The sequence below is a fragment of the Tursiops truncatus genome, chromosome 11 (assembly GCF_011762595.2).
Source record: "Tursiops truncatus isolate mTurTru1 chromosome 11, mTurTru1.mat.Y, whole genome shotgun sequence".
NCBI classification, from domain to species: Eukaryota; Metazoa; Chordata; class Mammalia; order Artiodactyla; family Delphinidae; genus Tursiops; species Tursiops truncatus.
The window spans coordinates 61,998,148-62,024,368 of record NC_047044.1 but is presented as its reverse complement, the minus strand read 5'-3'; the positions used below and the strand labels follow the sequence as shown (position 1 = coordinate 62,024,368).

General features: G+C 38.0%; 1 protein-coding gene across 6 annotated transcripts in view; it reads left to right on the top strand.

Annotated features, from left to right (window-relative positions):
* The window catches only part of DIP2B (disco interacting protein 2 homolog B), a 233,019-nt gene that overhangs the window by 142,639 nt on the left and 64,159 nt on the right, over positions 1-26,221 (top strand). For 5 of the 6 annotated variants that reach the window (XM_019934449.3, XM_073788683.1, XM_019934447.3 and 2 more), the window contains 3 exons: positions 12,498-12,623; positions 22,937-23,149; positions 25,904-26,059. In XM_019934449.3, the coding sequence (XP_019790008.1) occupies positions 12,498-12,623; positions 22,937-23,149; positions 25,904-26,059 (495 nt within the window). The remainder of the gene's footprint in view (positions 1-12,497; positions 12,624-22,936; positions 23,150-25,903; positions 26,060-26,221) is intronic. The other variant, XM_019934451.3, reaches the window with a different exon arrangement.

Here is a 26,221-nt window from a genome sequence, read left to right as displayed (position 1 = left end):
AGCAGTACTTTTGACTAAAAAGTATGAGCATTTAATGTGCCATCTTTCTGTTGAGAAAGTGCTTTTTCTCAGTATAAGCGATTATTCATTGGTTTTCCAAGACAGCTAAGAACCATAGTTTCATCTAATATAAGAAGGACACTTTTCACATTCTAGCATACCTGAAAGAGGATATTTTTTAAACATTTTTTTTTTGGCTCTGCCATGTGTGTGTGGGATCTTAGTTCCCTGACCAGGGATTGAACATGGGCTCTCAGCAGTGAGAGCACGGAGTCCTAACCACTGGACCGCCAGGGAATTCCCTCAGGATATCTTTTTTTTTTTTAAATCTGGACGATATCTTTTATATAAGGTGGCATCATAGATTCAGTAAAATGACAATCTTGATTCAACTAAGTAAACCTCAGGGACACTAAAATAGTATAATAAATATAAATGCAGTATAAAATTATTTCATTTCAGAGACAAAAGTACGTTGGTACTGTGGTCTTAAAAGTAACAGCACAACAGTTTGGCACTATCTTTTAAACTTTAAGTATTCATACACTTTGACCCAGAAATTCTCCTTCTAAGAATTTGCACCTACGTATGTACACAAAAATATATATATACGAAAATGTTTGTTATCGTATTGTTCATAATAAATACAATGATTAAATAAGTTATAGTAGGTCCACACAATGGAATTCTGTGAAAGCTGGTTTAAAACTTCTGTGAAGGCTCGTGGAAAAACAATGAGGTTATTAGATTTATTTGAGCAGATATGGAGAGATGTACAAAATACATTTTTAAGTAATAAATACAAGACAGTATGTAGCATATGATCTAAATTTTGTAAATATTAATACTAACAATTACATATATTATTATGTACACAGATACAGAAATCTGGAAAAATATATACCAGACTATTGAGGTGGGATTATTTCTGGGAAGTGATGGGTCTAGGGAAAATTTTCACTGCAGCATTATATGTGTTTAGGTCTTTCCCCAATATGTATATTAATTTTTTCCAGGATTTTTGTTGTTGTGGTAAAATGCAAAATGCATATAACAAAATTTATGTATATTAATTTTAAACAAAAAATAACAAAGATTGTTTTCTTTTTTTAAATCGAGGTATAATTGACATATAACAAGACATTAGTTTCAGGTATATACCATAATGACTTAATATTTGTATGTATTGTGAAGTGATCACCACAATAGGTTTCATTAACATCTGTCGCCTTTCATAGTTAACAAAAATTTCTTTTTCTTGTGATGACAACTTTTAAGACGTTCTCTTTTAGCAACTTTCAAATGTGCAATACAGTATTATTAACTATAGTCACCATTCCATCCCATGACTTATTTATTTTCTAACTGGAAGTTTGTAAAAGATAGTTGTTAAGGTGATATCCCTGGATAAAATATTTAAAGCCTTACATCAGTTGTTCTTAGCGATTTTTACTCTAAGTGTGGATTTTTCTGACTTAATTCTGTGAGCTAAATGCAACAATAACTACCTCTGTCACCTTGAGAACTTTCTTTCTCTATGCAAATATGATCTCTGATATGGTGACATTTGCCAAGGTGGCTGCCACTGGCACACCAGGACCATTTTATTTCTTTAGTAATACACTTCCTCATACCAAGGAAGATAAATTGAGTTCAGTTCAGTTAAGCAAGCATTTATTATAGACCTCCTATGAGTTGAGCACAGTTGAGATGCTAGAGAAACACAGGACTCCTTTCTTAAACACAGAAATCCTTTATACAAGGTAGAGGCAGCATAGAAGAGGGGGTGACAGGGGAAGGAGCCCCTGGGCACCAGGCACTGTCAGCGGCAGGCTTCGTGGAGGTGGTGAAGTCCGAGCCATTTTGAACAATGAATAACTGTTTGCTATATAGATATTCCAGGCTAAAGAAACATAATTTGTAAAGGCAGGGGAATGTGAAATGCAAAATTAAAATTTCACTGCTCCTCCCCACCAGCAGATAGAGTAGTGCCAAAATTAATGTGATATCCTAATGTTCCAGAAGTCAATAGTTGCTGCCTCTGCCATAATTAAAGATGTGAAAGTGATCAGTACCTTAGAAATCGGTAAAAATTGCATGACTACTAATTGGCTTACAGGTAACTCCTTGAACTCTACTTCTCTACCTAAACGACTCAACCTGCCCACACATCTGCCTTTCAATCTGTCCTCATCTATCTGTCTGTCTGTCTATAAGTAGTGTCCTAGCAGGTAAGGGCACTTGGTGTCTGTTCTGCCCCTGGTCCTTAACACCCAGCTGTGCCACTTATGTACCATGTCTTAACCACTTCATAACAACAAGCCAAGGATAGGAGCAGCTACTTAAAAAATGTAAAATAACATTTTCCACTTAACTTTTTGGGAAAGATGACAAAACATGGCCCAGTATTGTCCACAGATGTGGGGAAATGGACAGTCTCTCACCTCGTTGGTAGAAGTGTTATTTCTTTTATTACTAATGAGACTGGACATTTTATTTTATTTTATTTTTTTTTTTTTGCGGTACGCGGGCCTCTCACTGTTGTGGCCTCTCCTGTTGCAGAGCACAGGCTCCGGACGCGCAGGCTCAGCGGCCATGGCTCACGGGCCCAGCCGCTCCATGGCATGTGGGATCCTCCCAGACCAGGGCACGAACCCGTGTCCCCTGCATCGGCAGGCGGACTCTCAACCACTGCGCCACCAGGGAAGCCCCAAGACTGGACATTTTAGAATATGTTTATTTTCCATTTGTGCTGCCTCTGTAAACTACCTGTCCATTGCCTACGCCTATTTTTTTTCTAAGTTGGGTTCTTTTTTTTTTTTCTTATTTGTAAGAGTTTTTCTAATCCTAGGGATGCTAACATTTAAATTAACTAGAGGTATTAACCAACACAAAGAGACAAGAGAAATCAATTAGAGGTGTAAGAATTAGAAAAGAGGTGAAGCTGTATTTGCAGTTGGTATGATAATTCATTTTAAAAACCCAGGAGAATTGATGACAGAATTAATGAAATAATTTAGTCAAGTAGCAAGATCTGAAACTAGTATAGAAACCAGTAGCCTTCATATATGCAAACAATAACTGGTCAAAAGATACAATGGTAGAGCAAACCTCATTTACAAAAGCAATAAAGAAGATAAAACGTATTTAGGAATAAACTTCAGGACTGTGTAAAATCTTTATAAAGGAGACTTTAAAACACTCTGAATGACACAAAGTAGACATGATAAATGGAAAGGCATCCCTTGTTCTTAGATAGGATGATTCAACATCACAAAAATGTTAGGACTCCAAAAATTAGTTTATAAGTTTAATCCAATTCCAATAAAAACACTATCAAATTTATTTATGGAGCTAGAAAAGATACTTTTGAAGTTCATTTGGAACAATAAACACGTAAGGATAGCTAGGAAACACTGAGAAAGAAAACCTAAAAGATATTAAAATATACTCCAAAGACTGTATAATTAAAACAGTGTGGTATGGCATACAAATTGGCAGACAGACCATTGGAATAGAATAACAAGTTCAGAAATAGACCAAAGTACATCTGGGATTTATTATATGATAAAGATAGCATTGTGAATCACTTGGGTGAAAAAGTACTTTTTAGTAAACAATGCTAGGACAACAGGAAAAAGATTAAGTAAATCCATACCTCACACCATATACAAGCAAAAACTTCAAATGGATCAGAGATCTACAAGTAAAAAAGAAACCATATAAATACCTAAAGAAAATATTAGTCAATTTTTTAATAATCTAAGCTTATGGAAAGCCTATGGGAAGGCTTTCTGAGACTCAAAATCGAGATGTGATACAACGACACAAAAATTTTTTTACTGAGGTAAAAACACATAACATAGAATTACCCTCTTAAAATTTTTAAGTGTACATTATATTGTTAACCATATGCACATTGTTGTACAACAGCTCTTTAGAACCTTTTCATCTTGCATGACCGAAACTTTATACTCATTGATCAACAACTCTGTTTCTCCCTCCTGCAGCCAACCACCATTCTACTCCCTACATCTATGAATTTGAGTACTTTAGATACTTCTTATAAGTGGTATATATTTGTTTTGTGTGTGTGGGTGACTGGCTTATTTCACTTAGCATGTCAGTGTTGTAGCATATGACAGGATTTTCTTCTTTTTTAAAGCTGAGTAATAGTCCATTGTATGTATATACCACATTTTCTTTATTCATTCATCCACTCATGAACATTTAGGTTGCTTCCACATCTTGGCTATTGTAAATATGCTGCAATGAACATAGTTGTGCAAATATCTCTTCAAGACCCTGCTTTCAGTTCTTTTGGATATATACCCCAAAAGTAGGATTGTTTTGGGTAGTTCTATTTTTAATTTTTTTGTGGAACCTCCATACTGTTTTCCATAGCAACTGTAACATTACAGTCGCACCAAGAGTGCACAAAGGTTCCAATTTCTTCACCTCCCTGCCAACATTTGTGATTTTCTGGTTTTTCTTGGTTTTTTTAAAAGTGACCATTTTGTCTTCTTTGGAGAAATATCTGTTCAAGTCCCTTGCCCATTTAAAATTGGGTTATTTGAGATTTTGTTGTTGTTATTGAGTTGTAGGAGTTCTTTACATATTCTACCTATTAACTCCTTATCGAGTATATGGTTTGCAAATATGTTCTCTGATTCAATAGGTTGCCTTTTCACTCTGTTGTTTCCTTTGTTGTGCAGAAGTTTTAAAGTTTGGTGTAGTCCTATTTCTATTTTCTGCTTGGATGTCCAAGCAAATTATTACCCATTCCAAGGTCATGAAGTTTTTTCCCCTGTGTTTTCTTCTAGGGGTTTTATAGTTTCAGGTCTTATGTTTAGGTCTTTAATTCATTTTGATTAATTTTTGTATATGGTGAAAGGTAAGGGTCCAACTTCATTCTTTTACATATGGATATTCCAGTTTCTCCAGCACCATTTGTTTCTATCAAGACTATCGTTTCCCTGTTGTATAGTCTTGACACCCTTGTTGAAGACCGTTTGACCATATACACCAAGATAATTTCTGGGCTCTCCGGTCTGTTCCATTGTTCTACATGTCTGTCTTGATGCCAATATCATGGTCTTGGTTACTGTAACTTTGTGATGTGTTTTGAAATCAGGAAGGGTGAAGCCTTTAGCTTTGTTTTTCTTTCTCAAGATTGTTTTGGCTATTTGGAGTCTTTTGAGATTCCATATGCATTTGGGAATTTTGTTTTGTTAATTCTTCAAAAAGTGCCATTGGGATTTTGATAGAAATTACATTAAATCTCTAGATTGCTTTGGGTAATATGGACATTTTAACAATATTAAGTCTTCTAACCCATGAACATAGGATGTCTTTCCATTTATTTTTGTCTCCTATTTCTTTCATCAATGTTTTATAGCGTACACATCTTTCACCTCCTTGGTTATGTTTATTCCTAAGTGTTTTATTCTTTTTGATGCTATTGTAAATAAGATTTTTTTTTTACTTTTCAGATGATTTGTTTTTAGTGTTCAGAAATACAACTGATTCTTGTATGTTGATTTTCTATCCTGCAATTGCTGAATTTGTTTATTAGTTCTAACAGTTTTTTTTTTTTCTAAAAGTTTTATATGTGAGATCTCACGGGTTTCCTACATATAACATCATGTCTTCCACAAACAGAAACAGTTTTACTTCTTCTTTTCCAATTTGGATGCATTTTATTTCTTTTTCTTACCTAATTGTTCTGGCTATGATGTCCAGTACTGTGTTGAAAGAGTGTGAGAGTGGGCATCCTTGCCTTATTCCTTAGGAGGAAAAGCTTTCAGCTTTTCACTGTTGAATATGATGTTGACTGTGGGTTTTTCATGTATGATCATTATTATCTTGAGCTAATTTCCTTCTGTTCCTGGTTTGTAGCATGTTTTTATCATAAAAGGATGTTAATTTTGTCAGATGCTTTTTCTGCATCTGTTGAGATGATCATATGAGTTTTGACCTTTGTTCTATTAGAGTTTTACAGATATTGAGTTGAATTTGTTCACATTTGTTGAATCAGCTTAGGTATGGTATGTATGGTCTTTTTAATGGTCATGCTGTATGGTCCTTTTAATGTGCTGTTGAATTTGGTTTGTTAGTATTTTGTTCAGGAATTTTGCATTAATAATCAGGGATTTTGGTGTGTAGTTTTCTTTTCTTGTAGTATCTTTGCCAGGCTTTGGTATCAGGATAAGGCTGGCCTTATAAAATGAATTTGGAAATGTTCCCTCCTCTTCAGGTTTTTGGAAGAGTTTGAGAAGAATTGGTGTTAATTCTTCTTAAAGTGTTTTGTAGAATTCTCCAGTGAGACCTGGGCTTTTCTTTCTTGGAAGGTTTTTGGTTACAGAGTCAGTCTCCTTATTAGTAATCAGTCTGTTCCAATCTTCTGTTTCTTCATGATTTAATCTTGGTAGGTTATATGTTTTCTAGGGACTTGTCCATTTCTTTTAGGTTATCCAATTTATGGTGCATAATTATTCAGTGTCTTATAATCTTTTTTATTTCTGTGACATCAGTTGAAATATTTCCTCTTTCATTTCTGATTTTAGTTATTTGTCTTTTCTTAATCTAGCTAAAATTTTGTCAACTTCGTTCATCTTTTCAAAAAATTAACTCTTATTTTTGTTGATTGTTTTCAATTGTTTTTTTTATTCTCTATTTTGTTTATTTCTACTCAAATCCTTGTTATTTCCTCCTTTTGCTAACTTTGGTTTTAATTTGGTCTTTTCTGAGTTCCTGCAGTTGTGCATTTAGGTTGCTAATTTGAAATCTTACATAAATTTTTTATTAAAAAACAACGTTTGCGTGGCAATAAACCACTGCAAACAATATCAAATGACAAACTGAAAGAAAATATTTCTAACATATCTCAGAGATAAAGGGCTAATATCCTTTATATATGAAAAACTTTTAAAAATCAAACGAAAATAGGGGCTTCCCTGGTGGTGCAGTGGTTGAGAGTCCACCTGCGGATGCGGGGGACATGGGTTCGTGCCCTGGTCCGGGAGGATCCCACATGCCGCGGAGCGGCTGGGCCCGTGAGCCATGGCCGCTGAGCCTGCATGTCTGGAACCTGTGCTCCGCAATGGGAGAGGCCACAACAGTGAGAGGCCCGTGTACTGGAAAAAAAAAAAAAAAAAAAATCAAGGGAAAATAAACTGAGAATCCCAATGGAAAAATGGTAAAGTGACATGAACATTCACTTCACTTTCAAACAAACAAATATTAAATGGCTCTAAAATCCTCTGTAAAGATGTTTAATCTCACTAATGATAAAAGAGGTGCAAATTTAAAGTATACTGAGGGAATTTCCCTGGCAGTCCAGTGGTTAGGACTCCACGCTTCCACTGCAGGGGGCATGGGTTCGATCCCCGGTTGGGGAACTAAGGTCTTGCATGCCGCACAGTGCAGCCAAAAAAAAACAAAAAATAACATAAAATAGTACCATTTCTCAGCCACTGAACTGGCAACAGTGAAAAGGTAGATAACACACTTTGAAGGTGAGGCTATGGGGAAACAGGCACACCTATACATTGTTGATAGTACTACAATATGACAAAGCTCTTTCAGAGGGGAATTTGGCAAGATGTAACAAAATTTAAAATGTATTCAATTTTTGATTTAGGAGTCTCACTTGTAAGAGGTTATCCTGAAGATATATTGTCATCAGTATAAAAATACATTTGCACAAGGCTGTTTGTTGTATCATTATTTGTAATTGTAAAATATTGGAAACACTTAAATGCCCACACATAGGATAGTAGTAGAATAAACTGTGGTATACAATGGAGTGCTATCTATGCTGCTTTAAAGAATGAAAAAGATCTCTAGTAGCTGATACAGAATGAATCCCAGGATCTATTGTTAAGTGAAAAAAGCATAGTGCAAAACAGTATATATTGTATGCTACCTTTTGTGTATGAAAGACAGGGATATGAGAAAATATGGTTATTTGTTGCAAAAAGAAATATAGGCAGGATAAATCAATAAGGAGATTGGTTACCTATGGAGAAGGTAGAATTGGGATAGAAGTGGTTATTGGGGGTAGTGACACATCTTTAAGTTTACCTTTTGGTATAGTTTTGACTTTTGGAACCATGTTAATTAAAGAAAAACTGTATGTTTACTCACAGTATTCCTGACATCTAGTGTGTGGGTTTTCCACACTGAGCAATTCTCCAGTTCTCTGCAGACACCAACTAAGTATCCTACAATTTAATTCAATTTTGACATTAGCTACCTGGAGTTAGTGCAGACCCCAGAGGCTTATTCCCACAAGACTCTCCCCACCTTTAGACGCCAATCACAAGTACAGATTTTCCTCGACTTACAATGGGGTTACATCCCAATAAACCTATTGTAAGTTGAAAATATTGTAAGTTGAAATGCATTTAATACATCTAACCTACCGAACGTCATAGCTTAGCCTGATCTGCCTTAAACGTGCTCAGAGCACTTACATTAGCCTACAGTTGGGCAAATGGAATGGCTGTATGGTTACAGAATTGTTATAAGTGTATCAGTTGTTTACCTTTGTGATCTTGTAGCTTGCTGCCACTGCCTAGCATCACGAGAGAGAATCATACCCAGGAAAAGATAGTTCAGAATTCGAAGTACGGTTTCTATTGCATGCATATTGCTTTTATACCGTTGTAAAGTCAAAAAATCATAAGTTGAATTATCATAAGTTGGGGACTGTTTGTAGTGGGTGCCCACATTACCCATACTTCTGTCCATCTTGGCTACAGATGAAGATCCCCACAACCCCCTCCTCAGGGTTGATTATTTGTTATAATGGCTCACCGAACCCAGGGAAATACTTTGCTTAACGTTACCAGTTTATTATAAAGGATACAAATGATCAGCCAGATAAAGAGGTACATAGGGCAAGGTCCAGAAGGGTCCCAAACCCAAGAGCTTCCATCCCTGTGGAGTTTAGGGTACACCACCCTGGTGGCACGAGGATGTGTTCACCAACCGAGAAGCTCTCCAAACCCCTTACTTCAGGGTTTTTTATGAAGGCTCCATTACCTAGGCATGCTTGACTAAATAATTGGCCATTGGTGATTAGCTCAATCCCAAGTCCCTTTCCCCTCCCCAGAGGATGGAGCATGGGGCTGAAAGTTCTAAGCCTCTAATCATAACGTAGTCTGTCTGGTGACCAGCCCCCACCCAGAAGCGATCCAGGAGCCCACCAAGAGTTGCCTCATTAGAACAAAAGACATTCCTGTCACTCGGGAAATTACAGGGTTTTAGGAGCTCAGTGTCAGGAACCCAGGCAGAGACCAAATGTGTGTTTCTTATTGTGTCACATAATGTTTAATCCACACTTTGGAAAGGACCTGTGGAATACAAAGAAAAACAAATGAACCTAACAGTATTACTCAAAGAATAATATAACCACCAAAGGGGGGAGGGGTGAGAACTAACCCAAATAGCTTTTTTTTTTTTTTTTAATATTTATTTATCTTTGGCTGCATTGGGTCTTCGTTGCTGCGCGTGGGCTTTCTCTAGTTGCGGCGAGCGGGGGCTACTCTTCATTGCAGTGTGCGGGCTTCTCATTGCGGTGGCTTCTCTTGTTGCGGAGCACGTACTCTAGGCGCACGGGCTTCAGAAGTTGTGGCTTGCGGGCTCTAGAGCACAGGCTCAGTAGTTGTGGTGCATGGGCTTAGTTGCTCTGCAGCATGTGGGATCTTCCCAGACCAGGGCTCAAACCTGTGTTCCCTGCATTGACAGGTGGATTCTTAACTACTGCATCACCAGGGAAGCCCCCCAAATAGCTTTTTTTTTTTTCCCCAAATAGCTTTTTGAACACAGTACTTTAATTTAGTCTAAAGACAAAAAGAACTCAAATATTGAACTCTAGTTAGATTTACCTTTCATAGGAATTTTGAAACTTTCTGTGTATTGTGGCATTTAATGAATGAGTAAAATATATTGATTATACTGTGAACCAGGTGTTTTACTGTTAGAGAAGGGAGTTTACAAATGGAAAGGGGAAGATTGGAATGAATTCTGTGGTGTTGAATTGGAATTGTAGGTATTAATATGAACTCATGGTTTTTAATATAGATGAAAATAGATATAGATACATATGTGTGTATATTGGTTTATGTTTATATTCCTTTATCCACTGAAAAGGCTTAGAAGAAAGACCCCAATAGCAGTGAGCACTCCTAGTTCTAGGATCTTGGTTTCTAAATACCATTCTTCACTAAGAGGAGCCAGAGCTCCTTGGAGAAATGTATAATTCCAGTGCTGGAGCAGGGAACATACCAGATGAGCATGGATCATCTTGTACCACAAAACAAAGAACATTCAAAGTGACCAGAATACATCAAAAGGATATAAGAAGTGGTTTGAAGGGGCTTCTTTTGGCCAAAGCTGGGATATGTGAGCATCAAAATAAGTAACGATAGTAACAGACTAGTCATGGAATAAAATGAGAATTGATAGGTCCAAATATAAATAAATAAATGGTGATATAAATAAATAAATAGTGGAGAAAGGAAAGCTTTTTCTTAGAAGAGAATACCAACTAATAAATACAGAAGGAATGTTGGAGTTATGAAACTACCATTTTGTAACCATTATAATAATTGATTCAGCCAAGAATTATCAATGGATGCTGAAACTAGTGGGTGAATGTTTAAGGAAGTATGTAACATTTACATAGTCTCAAAAGTATTCACCCATAAATTATTTATTAATTACACAAAGGAAAGAATAGTAACTTACAGTAGATTAATTTAGCAGACACCATCTTAACTAAGTAAAGTCATTATTACCAGTAGCAGGGCAGATGCATCTTGATATCTTGTTTCAGGAAGATACATTACTTCTGTGGTATTCCTGCAAAAATGCATAACCTAAATCCAATTCTGAGGAAATATCAACAAACCAAAATTAAAGGACGTTCTACAGTGTAACTAGTCTGTACACAAATGTCAAGGTAATACAAGATAAAAGTTGAGAAACTGTTACAGATTATAGGATGATAAAGAGACATGACAACTAAATGTAATGTGTGATTCTGTATAGTGTCCCGGATCAGGAAAAAAGGGGGAAAATTGTAGATGACATTATTGGGACAGTTGACTAAGTTGGAATATGGGTTGTGGGTTAGATAATAGTTTGTATCAATTTTGAATTTCTGGATTTTGATAAATGCACTGTGGCTATATAAGAAAAAAATCCTCCTTCTTAGGAAATACGTTTCAGCAGTTGTTGGAATTAATCCTAAAGAAATAGGATTAGACATATGTGCTAAAATGAAAATACTGAATTATTCTTGTGGATAGTTGTATGAATAGTAGCAAAAATTTGGAAACACAGTTATTTAAATAAATCATGGCACATTTATACAGTGAAATACTACACAGCCCTTTAAAATTATATTGTAGACCTGCATTTACATAGAAAGATGTTTCTAGTTATGTTAGTGAAGGTTTTTGGGTTGCATGAAATAGGATAACTCAGTCTAGCTTAAATGGCTGGGGTAGTTTATAGAAGCAAAGGAACAGCTGAGAAATCTCCAGGAAGGAGAGACAGCTCTGGGGATCTCAACCTTGAAGTTCAAGAACTTTCTTGCTTTCTAGGGCACTGCCATTCAAGTGACTCCACCCTGGGAGCTGTGGTTTCTTGATTCAGAGTTTCAATTCCCCCCTCTCCCCAAAACAATCCGATTGGTCCAGCTCTTACAAGGGACAGGCCTTTAAAGGTCATTTGCTTATGTAGATTGGGCCCATTCGTTGAGAATAGGAAATCATTGTGATCCAGGAAGCCACCTCAGATGTTATCTACCTCAGTAGGATTTTATAAGAGTTAGAAAATCAAAGCACAGTACAAAATACTGTGTATAGTATGATCCTATTTTGTACAAGTGTAGATTGAGTTTTGGGATGGGAGTGGAGAATCAGGAGTTCTGCCTGGGTATGCTATTTTGCGATTCCTATTAGACATTCAGGTGGAGAGCTGAATTCTTTTGTGGCCAGAGTGGCAAACAAGTACCATCAGCCCTTATATTTTCTAGATCAAAATCAGCCCTTCTCTTCCTGTGGTACAGAACTGAGGAGTCTCAACCCCTTTCAGACAGCTAAGCAAATCCTAAATTTGAAGAACAGAGAGTGTCCTGTAGGCACCTGCACAGCACGCATTCCGTTCAGAGGTCGGGTCCCCACCGGGCCCAGATCCGCGTTAGACTTTTCCTTTCTCTCCACCCCCACCCCCATCTCCATCAGCTCCTTCTCTGCTGTGTTAAGCAGTCTCATTATCATTCTCGGCTTCATTTTCCTCCCCTGTAAATTATCCTTGACTACTTCTTTTGTCTCTTTTTCATATTCATTTTTGTTATAACGCAAATGATAAATAAAACTCACCTAAACATCCCTTTTTAACGATTGAGGCAGTGATAGTTCAGCTCACAGAAGTAAACACTTTGAGAACCAGGACCTAATAAATGCAAATGTTTAATCTTTCAGATATCCACACAGAAGCAGTTCAAGCTGCGCTGGCAAAGCATAAAGAACAGAAAATGGCTTTGCCCATGCCAACCAAAAGGCGGTCCACATTTGTCCAGTCTCCCGCGGATGCCTGCACACCTCCCGGTAGGTTTATCAGAAGCTTTCTGTCTGACAGTTACTACTTCGATGTTTCTCAAATGACTTCTGCTTTTTCTTTTCTGAGGCAGGAGCCAGAACTCCTCTCCTGTCATCAGAGGTGTATGAGAGTACACACTGAAGGTGACAGGTTTTGATTGTTGCATCATAAACCACACACAAAGAGAGGCCTCAAGAGTAAAGCTATTTTTTAAAAAAATTTCCTTCTGAGTTTTCAGCATTTCCTTGCTGTAATCTCCAAACTCATGTAGTCATAAATAAATAAAGCCAAAGCTTAGGGTCTAAGAAATATCCTTCTGTAATTAAATATAATAGTTATTCTCATTGACACCCAAAATATAACCCAGAGTCATATATGTCTTTAACAAATTTATACTCCTAAATCAGATGCTTTTTCTCTGCAACAATCACAGGAATGTGTGGTCTTGGGACAAAATTTTTTTGTGTCATGAGAGAGAGAAGTCATGCAAAGTTATAATAAATCTGGAAGACGTATGTAAGTGTGTTTATATGCGTTAATGTATTTTGTATATGTTTTTAAGAATCCACTTTCTATAATAGGATCAGGAGATCAGCGGGAACCAAGAGGCCCATCCCCATCCCCTAGGCTTGGAAGCCTTACCCCCCACCCCCATAAATTCATATTTGAGGAGCAACTGGAACAACTTCAAGTTGTCTTTTCTATTCAGAATCTTTCCCAAAGCTTTAAAAAAATTGTGAGATGAAATCACAGACAGAATCTCGATGTAGGCCTCTGAGACTAAACATAGTAAATGTATTTCACAGCCTCAGTGTAGTGTCTGTCTCGCTACCGTCATGTTACTGGTAATGAAATCTTCGGGGAAAAATGTTTCCTGTACTGTTTTGGTCTCAGCGACTTACCCTGTCTTTTGGGGGAGATTCCCAGGAAGGTTACATTTGTTGTGGTTGACTTTGATTCACAGCCGTCAGGTTGAGCTGTTCACGCTGATCCTATTCCCTGGCCTGGGTTTATATTAATAGTCTTCTACTAGGTTTTGGCTAACTTCTCAGAGCATTTGGGTGTGCTGTGGGCTCATTAACTGTGTGTGCTTTTTTTTCTTTACATCTGTGGTGTCAATATGTTCAAAAGAGAAATAGCTCTGTGGCTTCAAGTGTTTCTCAAAACGTAACACAGGATACCTCTTGCAGACCATCACAATGAGACATTCTGTGTCTATAGTGGTGCATACTTCCAGCCCACTCATTCAGAATCTTGGATGGCTTCCCTTCCGCATTAGTACAGCACCAGTTGGGTCCTCGTGGACAAAGGGGGCTCTCAGTTTCGTAGCTATTCCTTCCTGGCAGATTCTGCTGCAGCGCAGCTGAGGGTTCAGTTGTAGTAAATGGCAAAGGGTAGGGATCAATGTGACTGGGAGTTCTTAGAAACAGTCCTCTCCAGAACTGTACTAAAGAAATGCAGTTTCACAGTAAATAGTCTGCTCCCATGGCCTCGGGTGAAATGTGAGAGCGCAGCAAAGGATCTTAAGAATGCTCGGAAGGAATGGAAACCTTTTCTATCCCCTTACAAAAGTCATTGCCTGAGGGGAATTTACCAACTCTAAATCACGGCTATTCATTGCTGAATGAGACTATAGTCCTTTGGAATTCACCACAGGCCTCTGTATTTCTAAACAGTAATGTTCTCCTCTGTCTGCAGCCTTAAAGATGTGGCATCATTTTCTTGATCACCTTGTGGTTTTAATAATTTCATGATTGTAAAGATTCAGTCCTCTCTCCTAAGACCTTTTATTCAGCAGAGCAGAGAAATAAAGAGGTTTCCTATCCATTTATGTCCTCTTCCGGGAGCTCTGAATAGTACATGAGAGATGTTAATATGCTCTTAGAGACATCAGTGTTGTCAGATAGAAGAGGAATTCTCTCCCAGCATGAGCATTGAGAGTATCCCACATAGCGGTTTCTAACGTGGCCCCCACATAGAGCTGGATCTTGATGCTTTTGTTCAACAATAACGCACGTGTCTGGGACAAACCCTGTGTTCCAGTGTGAGGGAATGTGTGGGAAGGACTGTATCATAAGGCTTCCGTTAGCACCTTTCACGTGGGGGGATAGAATTTGCTCTTCATGGGTTAGGATTTGGATTCCATTCTCTCCAAGCATCTGAGAACCACCGGTTAGAGACTTGGCTGTTGCACTTTAACCCTTTATCGCTATCTCCCAGAACCTGTTACAGCCTAACCCAGGGATGGCAGGTAGGTTTCCTCTTGCATATTTACTCTGATAGCCCCCCAAACCCTGAAGTTTAGAGGAAACGCTGAAGCTGCGCTCAAGGGGTGGGGAGGAAGAGGAGAATTGACATTAATTACTGCTGGTTATAGACTGATTTTCTAGGCAGCTATAAAGGTGACCTTGCTGTGATTTTCTTTCTAGAAAAGTTGTGCCAGTCTTGCAGAGCAAAATTAACCTCAAATTTCACAGTATTTTAGTTGTGTTGTCCTTTGCGCACTGAGAAGCCACACCACACACATCACAAAACATGTTTCCAGTCAGAGCCCTTACTCTGCACGTGCTGTGCCAGGTGAACCTAGTTTCTGGGATACCTGCTAGAGCACGCTGGCCAGTCGGCTTCTTTGGGAGGCACCCAACACATAACTATCGGAATTACTGAACTGATGAAAATTTAGAGCTGTTTTTGGAGAGATTTAACAAAAAGGATTTAAGGAGTAAACTATGTCATAAGTCTTGGCTTTATTCGTAGTATCATATAGTCTGGAAAATATGGTAAACAGCATGAGAAATCATTTGTCTTTTGTTCATAAATCCTTCTCAAACAATAAAATGTCAATCAGCCTAAAATTTGCTTATTGATATGTGCACTGCTTTCTGTCTTGTGGATTGGAAAATTTAAATTCTCCAAGTTGGTAGCAATCTATGGTTCTTTTAGTGCCTGTGGCCTCTTACATAGTCTTTTAGACTGCTTGAATTACTGCCATCCAGTTCCCTTTATGTGCTGAAACCATTTACTAATGTCATGAGGCAATTACCTCAGCTCTTTCTGTGTAGGGGTTCTTTGTGTAGCACTATTACTCATTCATACAGATAAACACAATGCAAAAACTACAGCATATATTTTTTCTCCTCTAAGCTTTTTCTGCACCCGTGTGGACTTACCCTACACTGCGTTCTGAGGGTACACAGATGAACAAATAGACCACGTAATGACCCCAAAACACAGTAAGGTATTTTGACTGACTTGCATAAAATGAAGCTTAAAATGTAGAGGTCTGTGTCCACAGGTCTCCGCTTGAAAGTGCCTATAGTAGTAATTCATAGGGCCGGACAAAAGAGAGATTTACCTCTGCATTTCTATATGTGAAAATGATGCCCATGAACAGACTGGGATATTGTTATACTTTTAACACACTTTAATAATGCTTTATAGGATTACACTATGTAAGGGACTTCCATATACCAGTGGCTGCGCTGCCTCATTTGTTCCTCATAACCAACTACTCTGAGAATTGTGAAGTCCAGATTTCTTTAGAGATGAGGAAACAAACAACCTTCTAGTCACTAAGTGATTTGCCCCGGGTCATTCAGCAATTATGTGTCAGGCTCCTTTCTTGATTTTCTTTTTTCTCTACTAAAGTGTCAGGTTTGGAAAGTCCTTTTTTACTTAATAGATACTCCTGTATGCGTGGTCCTGGAATGGGTATTATTCCAAGCAAATTGAATAGCTATTGCCTTCTGAGAGCTTATAGTCCAAAACACATAATAGATGGTTACCAACTTGGAGAGTTTCCCCAGAATATTCTAATTTTATTCAGAACCACAAAGTAAACAGAGATGGCTAATCAGACCTCTATAAACGTGGTCTAATTAATAGAGTTGGATCTTTTAATAACATACTTTCATTATTGGTATGGGTTATGAGCAAAGCTCCGTAATTACTTGGACGATTAGTATTCAATATTCTTTAAGCCAAAGCACAATAAAAACCCACTCTATCAGATTGAATTTGTTTATTTCAATAGGTTATTGTAAAATTTAAGGTTTTCCAAGAAAAGTAATTTCATAGTTACCATTTCTTGAGTACCTCTGTGTACTGGTCAAAGGGCTAAGTGCTTAACATATATATTTTTTATCATTTGTTCTCTCAACAATTCTCTGTACCATTTTACGGATGAGAAAACAGATTTAAAGAGACTCAGTAACTTGCTCCGACAACTGTTTCTAGCTATGTAGTCAGTTAGATAACCTGAAAGTTCTCTCCTAGAAAGAGAGGAAAGAAAATTTCTCTTTCGAAATGCTAGATAGAATATAACCAGCTTCCTTTTAAATACACACAGGAGCAAGAGGAAGAGAACGATCACTGAAAATCAGTGTGATGAGATGGAGCTGACTTTGGCTGCCCAGGGAGAGGGGAGACAGTAAACAAGGGGCCTAAATTTTAATTACTATAAGGGTAGAAAATATAAAACCTTGGACCTGTGTAAGGTTGGAAGCTGGAACTGAGACCCCAAGAGGGACTCACATCTTTAGCAGAAGGGGGAACTAGAAAAAATTAACCTGCCAGCAAAAGAAGACCTTGTCGAGAAAGCTTGCCTGTTGCCTGGCCTTAGAATGATGGGGTCAGGGACCTTCCCTAACAATTTGTGGTTAGTAGGTACAAGAATTGAATTTCAGTGGCCTGCCTGGTAAGAACTAATGTTAGAAAGTGGTCCTAGGCTGATGATAACCCGGGGCGCAAATGGTTTCTGGAAGGATACAGCATCAATTCAGGGACTTACGATCCCCACAGACGAAGATCCACTGAATTTTCTTTCTTTTTCTTTTCTTTTTTTTTTCTTTCTTTAAGATCCACCATGAAAGAGAATCAATAGAAAAAGAACAACAACAGCAAACAGTAGAGTTAAGACCCGTAAGAACTGATTTGCCCAACAGCTATCAGTGGGGCAGAGCTAAGATTGGAATTCAAAGCAGCCTGATTTTAAAAGCCTATTCTCCCACTTGGCATATTGCCTCGCATTCTGCCATACTGTCAAGTAAATGTTTTCTGGTAATTTTGGAGCTCTAACAATTGCTGCATGTTTGGTCTAACTTTTCAAGTAGGTAATAAGTTAAAAAAAAAAAAACACCTCTCTTCTCACCCCAATATTAATTGTAATATTAGTTCATTTTGTGAGATGTTTTTTCATAGACCTGGGACAATACCTAGAAAAACAGTGGAGATCTCTTATAGGTAGAGTGAGCCCGGAGTAATTATTACTAGTCAGTGCTCCTCCCTCGTAAGTATCCCCGTTTGGATGTTAATGGTCGGGCAATGCATGGGCCTCTGCTGATTAGGCTCTACATAGTGATTTTCAGCCCCAGCCAGCTCTCTGTCCACACAGGTTACTGTGGGATGCTGGAAAATCTCTTGAGTAGCTCTGAACATCTCCCTAAGCCTTGTCTGGTGAATCAGTACTCACCCTTGTTGAGTTTAGTGCTAGATTAATCTGTTCAGAATTTGTAGCCCAACATAAATTCAGAATGGACTGCTTCCCAAACTAACCTTTTAATCTTCTCTTCCATATATGCTTTTACTCCCGGACTGCCCCTTCTTGGGTCTCTAAAGCTTTTCCCTCCTAAGCTTCAAACTCTATCTTTGCCTACATGGAAACTTCCTTTGCCTCTCTTGAAGGTTCTGGAAGTCCTTAATTCCCCTGACCCACCAACGCAAGCGAACATGACACTTTCCTGCCTGATACCACCCCTTCCCACCTGCCAACCCCAAACACACACAAAAATTTCTTTTCATGGGCTCCAGAGTATTGTACACTAACTGTACAATGGTTAATGGTTGTTTCCTTTATTTGTTCTTTGAAGCTCCCATTTTCTGGCCTAGTGTATGTGGCATATTTTGGAATAGTTGTTAGGATGAGGTCTTTCTTTCAGTGAATCTTGACTTACCTGCTGCTCTAAGCTGGTATCTGGGCCTAGTTTGTGTATCAGCTGTCAGAACCCAGTGGCAAGCGCTGTCTTTCCAGGAACTTTTGCACCTTGCACCATACCCTCAGGTTGTGTAGACTGACCTTCAGATGTTACCATCCTCTCACCAAGGCATCTTTTTCACCCCTACAAACCTATGAAAATCAGATTTGTTGAAGTATAATCGACATACAATAAGCTGCACATATCTAAAGCATATACTTTGCTGTGTTTGACATAGCAAAGCTGTGAAACCATCACCACAATTAAGGTAATGAACATATCTATCACCCCCCCAGAAGTTTCCTCATAATTCCCTTGTAATCTCAACTCTCCCCCTCCCCATGAGGTAACTAACCACTGAGCTGTTTTTTCTGTCACTATACATTGGTTTGCATTTTCTAGAATTTCATGTTTTTGTATAAATAGAATCACACAGTTGTTCTTCTTTTCGGTGGGTGGAAGGTCTGACTTCCTTAACTCAGCACAATTACATTGAGATTCATCCATGTTGTTGTGTGTATCAGTAGTTCATTCCTTTTTATTGCTGAGTAGTGTTCCATCATAAAGATATGCCACAATTTGTTTATCCTTTCAGTTGTTGATGGACATTTGAGTTGTTTCCCATTTTTAGCTATTACAAATAAAGCACCTATGAGCATTCATGTAGAAGTCCTTGTACAGATAGATATATGCTTTCATTTCTCTTGGGTAGATACCCAGGAGTGGGATGGAAAGATAATATGGTAGGTATTTAAAATTTTAAGATAAACATTTTTAGATATAATAGATATATTTTCTACCAAGAATAAGGGAGTCATTTCCACAAATGGCTAAGGAGTGCTACAGCAGTTAGTAAATAAATTCAGGACTTTTCTTCCCTTGAAGTCCACAAACTAATTGTTTATATGTTTCCTAATTGGTTATAAATGGATTTTAGGCTTCTGGTGATCACTATTAAATGATACTGTGTTAAAATCACATCAGTTATAACCTGAAGGTCAAACTGTTTCCAAAATAGTTTTCTGTTGTGTAGACCTATTATATTCATAATATACAGGAAGTTAGGCAAGGGCTTTAGTTATGATGGGTAAGAGTTGTGAGTTCCTGGGCTTCCCTGGTGGCGCAGTGGTTGAGAGTCCGCCTGCCGATGCAGGGGACACGGGTTCGTGCCCTGGTCTGGGAAGATCCCACATGCCGCGGAGCGGCTGGGCCCGTGAGCCATGGCCGCTGAGCCTGCGCGTCCAGAGCCTGTGCTCCGCAACGGGAGAGGCCACAGCAGTGAGAAGCCTGTGTACCGCAAAAAAAAAAAGAGTTGTGAGTTCCTGTTCAACCAGAGCAGAATCAGTGGGAAAATGATAGCTTTATTTCTATTAATATTCATTTAATCTTGCCCAGTTTTCTGCTAATCCATAACAATTTCATGGGCGACAGTTACTTTAAAAAAAAAAGGTACCAAATAAATGTATGAATATTTAAGGGAGCTTGTTTTTATCTTTAAAAAGACATAGTCCTAGAGCAGTGCTTACATTTTGTGTGATCTTAACATGTGATCAGTTGTAAGCATTTCACAGCCACAGTTTTGTGTCTGTGAGGTAACATAGGGTGGGTTTTTCAGGGCAGAAGGGGACTTGATGTTTATTGGCCACCTGCTGTATGCTGGCACTGCTGGTGCTTTCTGTAGCTTGTCTCATTTCGTGGTCTCACACAGCAGTTAGCACAGAGGCGAGTTTCCTCAGCTGATTTATGTGGCCCTTAGCAACCCAGTGCTGTCTACTCGTCCAGCCTCATCTCTCGTCAGTACCAGCTTTGCATCCTGTGCTTCAGCTGGTCTCATTTCTTCCAGATCCACAAATGTGCTTTGTTTCCTGTCCCCTCCCAGGTTTCTTACATGCTGTTCCCTCTACCTGACTCTCCTCTCTCCTCTCATAAGTAATTCCTGCTTACCATTCCACCCTGGTTGAGGTCTCACTTCCTTGGTGCCTGCCTCGAACTCCTTTAAGACTAAGTCCTGTTAGAGTAGGGACTGTGTCTTCTTGCTTACCATTTTATTCCTACCAACTAGTGTAGTACTTAGAGTATTTGTTGAATGGACAAACAAGCAAACAACCTTCTCAGATGGGTAATTTTGTCCCCAAGTCACATAGCTAGTAAGTGGTGGACCCCAGAGTTCAAATGGAAGGAGGACACCAAAGCCATGTTTTTTCCACTACACTAAGCCTCCCCACAGTTGTAGTCACTAAACACTCCGAGGAGGACTGGCAGGCAAATGAGGTAATTGAATTGAAACAATATACCTAATTACATGTTGATCCAATATAGGAACATAATGAAGCCAATTTTCCATAAACCTAATCATGAAAATACTGGTTTTACTATCTTTTTAAAATTGAGTTATTCTGATTTTAGACTTAACACAGATTACAATAATTGATTCAGTAAAGACAGCCTGCAAATACAGTGGAGGTTGTGGGATCCTGAGAGGTATCACCCCGAAAATACTTTATTCTTAGGGTCAGATTCACCTGTCCTATTCCTCCCACATGTACTTTTTTTTTTTTTTAAAGCATATTTGCAAAGACTGAAATCTCTGCCTCCCAAGGTACAGATGAAATGTTAGAATATTTTCTTGGAGATTATGCAAAAATGTTTTCCTTAAGTAAAAGGTTACAGATTCTGTTACTTTTCTTTCTCTGTATTTTCCTTTAATCACCCTCTGTTTAATTATAAATCTCTTTTCCTTTTGAAGAACCTCATCGCTTTATCCCTTTGGAGTCTGGTCACTGTTTACCTCTCCAGCCTCATCTTTTGCCCTTCCTTACCTCCTCAAAGTGTGCTCCATTTACATAGAAGTACTTCAGATCCCTGACTGAGATTGGTGCCCCTCCTGTGAAACCCTTTGCTCACCCCATTTCCTAGCATCTGTTATATTCGTATGAAATAGTCTGAGGAGTTGTGTATCTCCTTTATTAGATGGTAAGCCTTCTTAGGGCATTTACTGTCTCAGAAGAATTCATACATCTCAGAATCCCCAGAACCTGACAGTTCCCAGCACACATTATGTAGCTAAGTAGTACATTGTAATAAATAAATAAGTAAGTAAATAAGTAAGTTTTGGGCCTCAGATCTCCTTCAGTATGAGAGAATGAGTCAGAGGTAGTTCAGAGCAGGAAGCAAGGATGTAGTCATTATTCTAACTTTCTTACTCCGGATCTGCGCAATTTGACTTCTAGATTAAATTAGTCTTTTGTTCGAATTTCCATTGTCAGGTTTTAGCAGTGTTCTAGCCCTGTTAGTTATCTGTTTGGCTCTCTGAACCAAAGTAATAGAATCTGGACCCACAGTTTCACCTGAGTTAGAGGAAAGAGTTCAGCAGGACAAACCACAGAATATTTACTTTTAAAAAAATTGAATGAAATTCAATCCACAGGCCATAGATTATAACCCTCAAAATCATTTAGAAGGGTTTATCTGACATCAGACTAAATGCCACTCTAACTTGTACGACTCGTAAGCTCAGAGCCCTGGAATAAATTCCTGACTTCTGCTTCCCTTGGCTATCCTATATTTGGTTGAATTTTTCTTTTTTTTTTCTTTTTTTCAACATGCTTTTCTAATTTAGACCTTATTTTCCTGAAGTCAGAGCCAGTCTAAATACAGACGTCAGTGAATTTCTCACAGTTCTCTGACTGGGAATCAAGGAGAGAAAAACAGATCTGTGACCTCTCCAGTCACGTTTGGAGAGCTCACCTGTGCCCTGTGACCAGCTAGCTTTTCCACTAAAACCATGAATGCCTCCAGGCTGAGCACTGTTTCTTATTCCACATAAGAATAAGTCAGTTCCTCAACACCTAGTTCAGTGTTTGGCACTTTAGTTGTTGTTACCAAAAATAAGTGTTTATATTTCCCATCAAGATCATTTTCTTTTAAGTAGACACTAATTAGTAAGTACTTACGAAAATCAGTATAGCAGCCTATCACAAGGTTCTCTAATAAAGAGACTGAAGAAGATATAGAGGCACTTCAGGGTTATTTGAACATAAGAAGATAAGCCAGAAGAATTCAGATACTGATTTAAGCTCAGAACAGAAAAACAGTGAAGTTTAAATGTTCTAAAATGGGTTTTTTAAAATAGCTTAAAATTACCTCTAGATTTTGGCTGCTTTATTTTTGCAGACTTTGGTTCATAAACCTTTCCTTGAGATTCTCAAGAAACTTTACATATTAATCTACCTTAAGAATATAAATGTTTTTTGCTGCTGTCAAAATTGAATGTGTGATCGATGAGAAAGATCTGAAAGCCCTCTGTTCTAGGCAGGATCGAGAACTTCTTTTTTTCTAATTCCACACAGACACGTCTTCGGCCTCTGAGGATGAGGGCTCTCTGAGACGCCAAGCTGCGCTCTCTGCTGCCTTGCAACAGAGCTTACAGAACGCTGAGTCCTGGATCAACCGTTCAATTCAGGGATCGTCCACTTCTTCATCCGCATCTTCTACGCTGTCCCATGGAGAGGTCAAAGGAACCAGTGGGTCTCTAGCTGATGTATTTGCCAATACTCGAATAGGTAGGAGCTGGATCTACCCGAGAAGCCCAAATTATGTTCCATTTGGCTCCCAGTATCCAGGAAATAGGTTATGATTTCTATTAGGTTTTTCAGGGTGGCCTAAAAAAAATAGAATCAGAAAGAACATGACAGTTAATGAGGCAAAGAAGGAAACTCGAGCATTAATTACACTTGCAATGATAGAGAGCGTCTGCATTATTGGTACATAGTATTTATTGCCCACCTGAAGCCATAGCTATTTCTATAAGCAATACTCAAGCTGCAAGATATAACACCAGTCTTAGTGTGGTTTATCCCTATTGGAGAATATTCCATCAAGTAAAAGGTGTTAAAAGATGTTATGTATTAGATTTTCCCAGGATTGTTGTCTGCATTCTCTCAAACACAAAAAAATTAAACCTGAGCAAATTCTGAACTAAGACAATATCAATAAGACCCTTTTGTCTTTAGCATAAAGACTGGATTTATTGTCGTTGCTGCTGTGCTATTGCTACAACGGAGTGTGCGGGCTGAGAACGTTGGTACTCTGTGAGCTGCTACCTGCTGCAAGTGCTCCTCTATGGAGTATAGCTTTCGCTTGGCTCTGCTTTGTGTGTGTGTGTGTGTGTGTGTGTGTGTGTGTGTGTGTGTGTGTGTGTGTGTGTGTGTGTGTTCTAAGAGTCTGTGACATCTGCAGATAAAGATACAGTTCAGATCTCTGCTTTTGCTTAATTAGTTGGTACACATGGCACTAAGTGATATATATGAACATCGTGTGTCTGTGATACTTTTCCTTGTTTTTTAACAATCCACTTGCATTTTGGTGTCTTAATTTTTATATCAGTGACCTTCCTGTTTCACCTTATATATATCTTTATTCTATTCATTGATTTCTGAAAAGAATAACTTGGAAACCTTTCAATTTAAGCCTATAATTTTGAAAGAAAATAGCTACCTTGAGGGTATGCTTGCCTACATTAAAAGGCCAAGTGCCAGCAACTGATGGCTTGTCCTGCACTCTTAGCTGTGCCCTTAATTGACTGAACCTCCCAAAGCAGCTACGGATGAGCGTGCTCACCACCTCTTCTATTGGGAGCGTAAGCAACAGAGCCATGGTGGGGTCAGGTTTTATTCCCACATTGTCTAAAAGAGAGCAGTTTCACTTGTTAAAAATATTTTCCTGATACCCAGTTAACTTTACCTGAATTTTTGTTAACAAGATGATTTCATCTGACTTCATAGCTCATATTGCTTCCACTCTGTGAAAAGTTATTGGTTCAGGTACTCACAGGAACCATTTTATCCCACATTATTGCCTTTCGGATGTCTGCTCTAACAGAAGTAATTCATGTTTCTAAAAGAAAAATTTGAAAGTACAGATAAAAGGAAAAATAATCTACAAACCCACTTCTATGGGTAACACTTCAGTGTTATCACTTTCACGTATATCCTTCTAGACCTTATTTGCATATAAATATGTAAGGTTTTGGTTTTGTTTTTACAGAAGTGAAATTGTACTAAATATAATGTTCATAACCTTTTATTAGCAGTGTATCACAGACATCTTTTATATCATTAATATAGAATTATACTTTTTTTTTATGGTTTCAAAATATGCAACTGTATGGCTGTGCCCTAGCTTATTTTAGCCGTTTCCCTATTTTGGACATTTAAGTAGTATCCAGTTTTTTGCTATTATGAAACCGGAATGAACATCCTCGAACACACAACTTTGTGCATTTGTTTGATTATTTCCTCTTAGGATGTATTCCTATAAGTGGAATTGCTGGGTCAAATAAAAATGTCTATTTTTAAAGCTTTGTTATCACATTATCCTACAGAAAGAATATACTGCAATATACTTGTGCAAAATATTTAAAGCTTTAAAAAATATTAAACTAGTAATTATAGACTTTTGGGGCATGGAAAGCTTACTCCCAAATTGATTTTAGAAATTGTTTATATTATGCTTTTTCCCTTTTCCATAGTTATGAGTGGCCTTTCATTATTCTTACGAATTGTATACTTTGCTTCCTCTAATTTTCGTTTTCTTCTTCTAAGTTTTTTGTAACACATCCCTGTTGAATGGCTCTCTTCCAACTATATCATTATTTCTTCATAGTAAGAATCCCTACATGAAGCAGAATATAACAACACTGTTTAATCGTGCTTAGAGCAAGGGAAGAACCTTTTCTGTCAAGTAAATCCAAGTAACCTATTGGTTATTTTATAAAAATTAAAAGTGGATTTTATCTGGTTTTCTTCATTTGGGAACTTGAGCGATCTGACTCCCAAGACACAATTTCTGTCTTCAGTGAAAGAAGAAACATAGATAAACCAACGTAAACAGGAAGAAATGCTCAGAAGACTAGACTGTTAGTAGCCATAATGATCATACTTTGATTTCATTTTGAAGTCACTTGCAATTTTTATTTTATTATGGTTATTTTTATAACATTGGATTTCTACCAGACTTTCTGTGTAGGAAACAGCATTTTTGAGAAATATTTGATATGCGATTTTATCTTACTAAGGCTGCTCAAGTTCTCAAGAGTAATAATTTTAGAAAGCTGATATGCCCTGGCTTAACCTCTTCCTCTCTCATTATATCTTGCTAGTAAAATGTGATTTTAAAGGTGGTTTTATTGGAGCTAGTGTGCCATTTATGTAGTTTTCTTTCTTCTTAAAAAACAAACCAAAAAAAAAATGATTTAAAGATTCTTATTTTTATTGCTAATGTAATATAATTCTAAATCTTGGTTTCTTCCCTCTTAGAGAATTTCTCTGCTCCCCCTGACGTCACTACAACTACCTCTTCTTCGTCATCATCTTCCTCAATACGCCCAGCAAATATTGATCTACCCCCATCGGGGATAGTTAAAGGCATGCACAAAGGATCCAACAGGTCCAGCCTCATGGATACAGCTGATGGTAGGCATCTCTGTTTGATAGCTAAATAGGGCATATTAGTTAAACAGAAAAAATTCAAATTATAAACAGCACTGCCTGATGTCCAGCAGTGGCAGAACTATACTGCGATTGACCTACTCACACAGATCATCTTGAGCTCCCTCTTTTCAACGTCTGCACTGT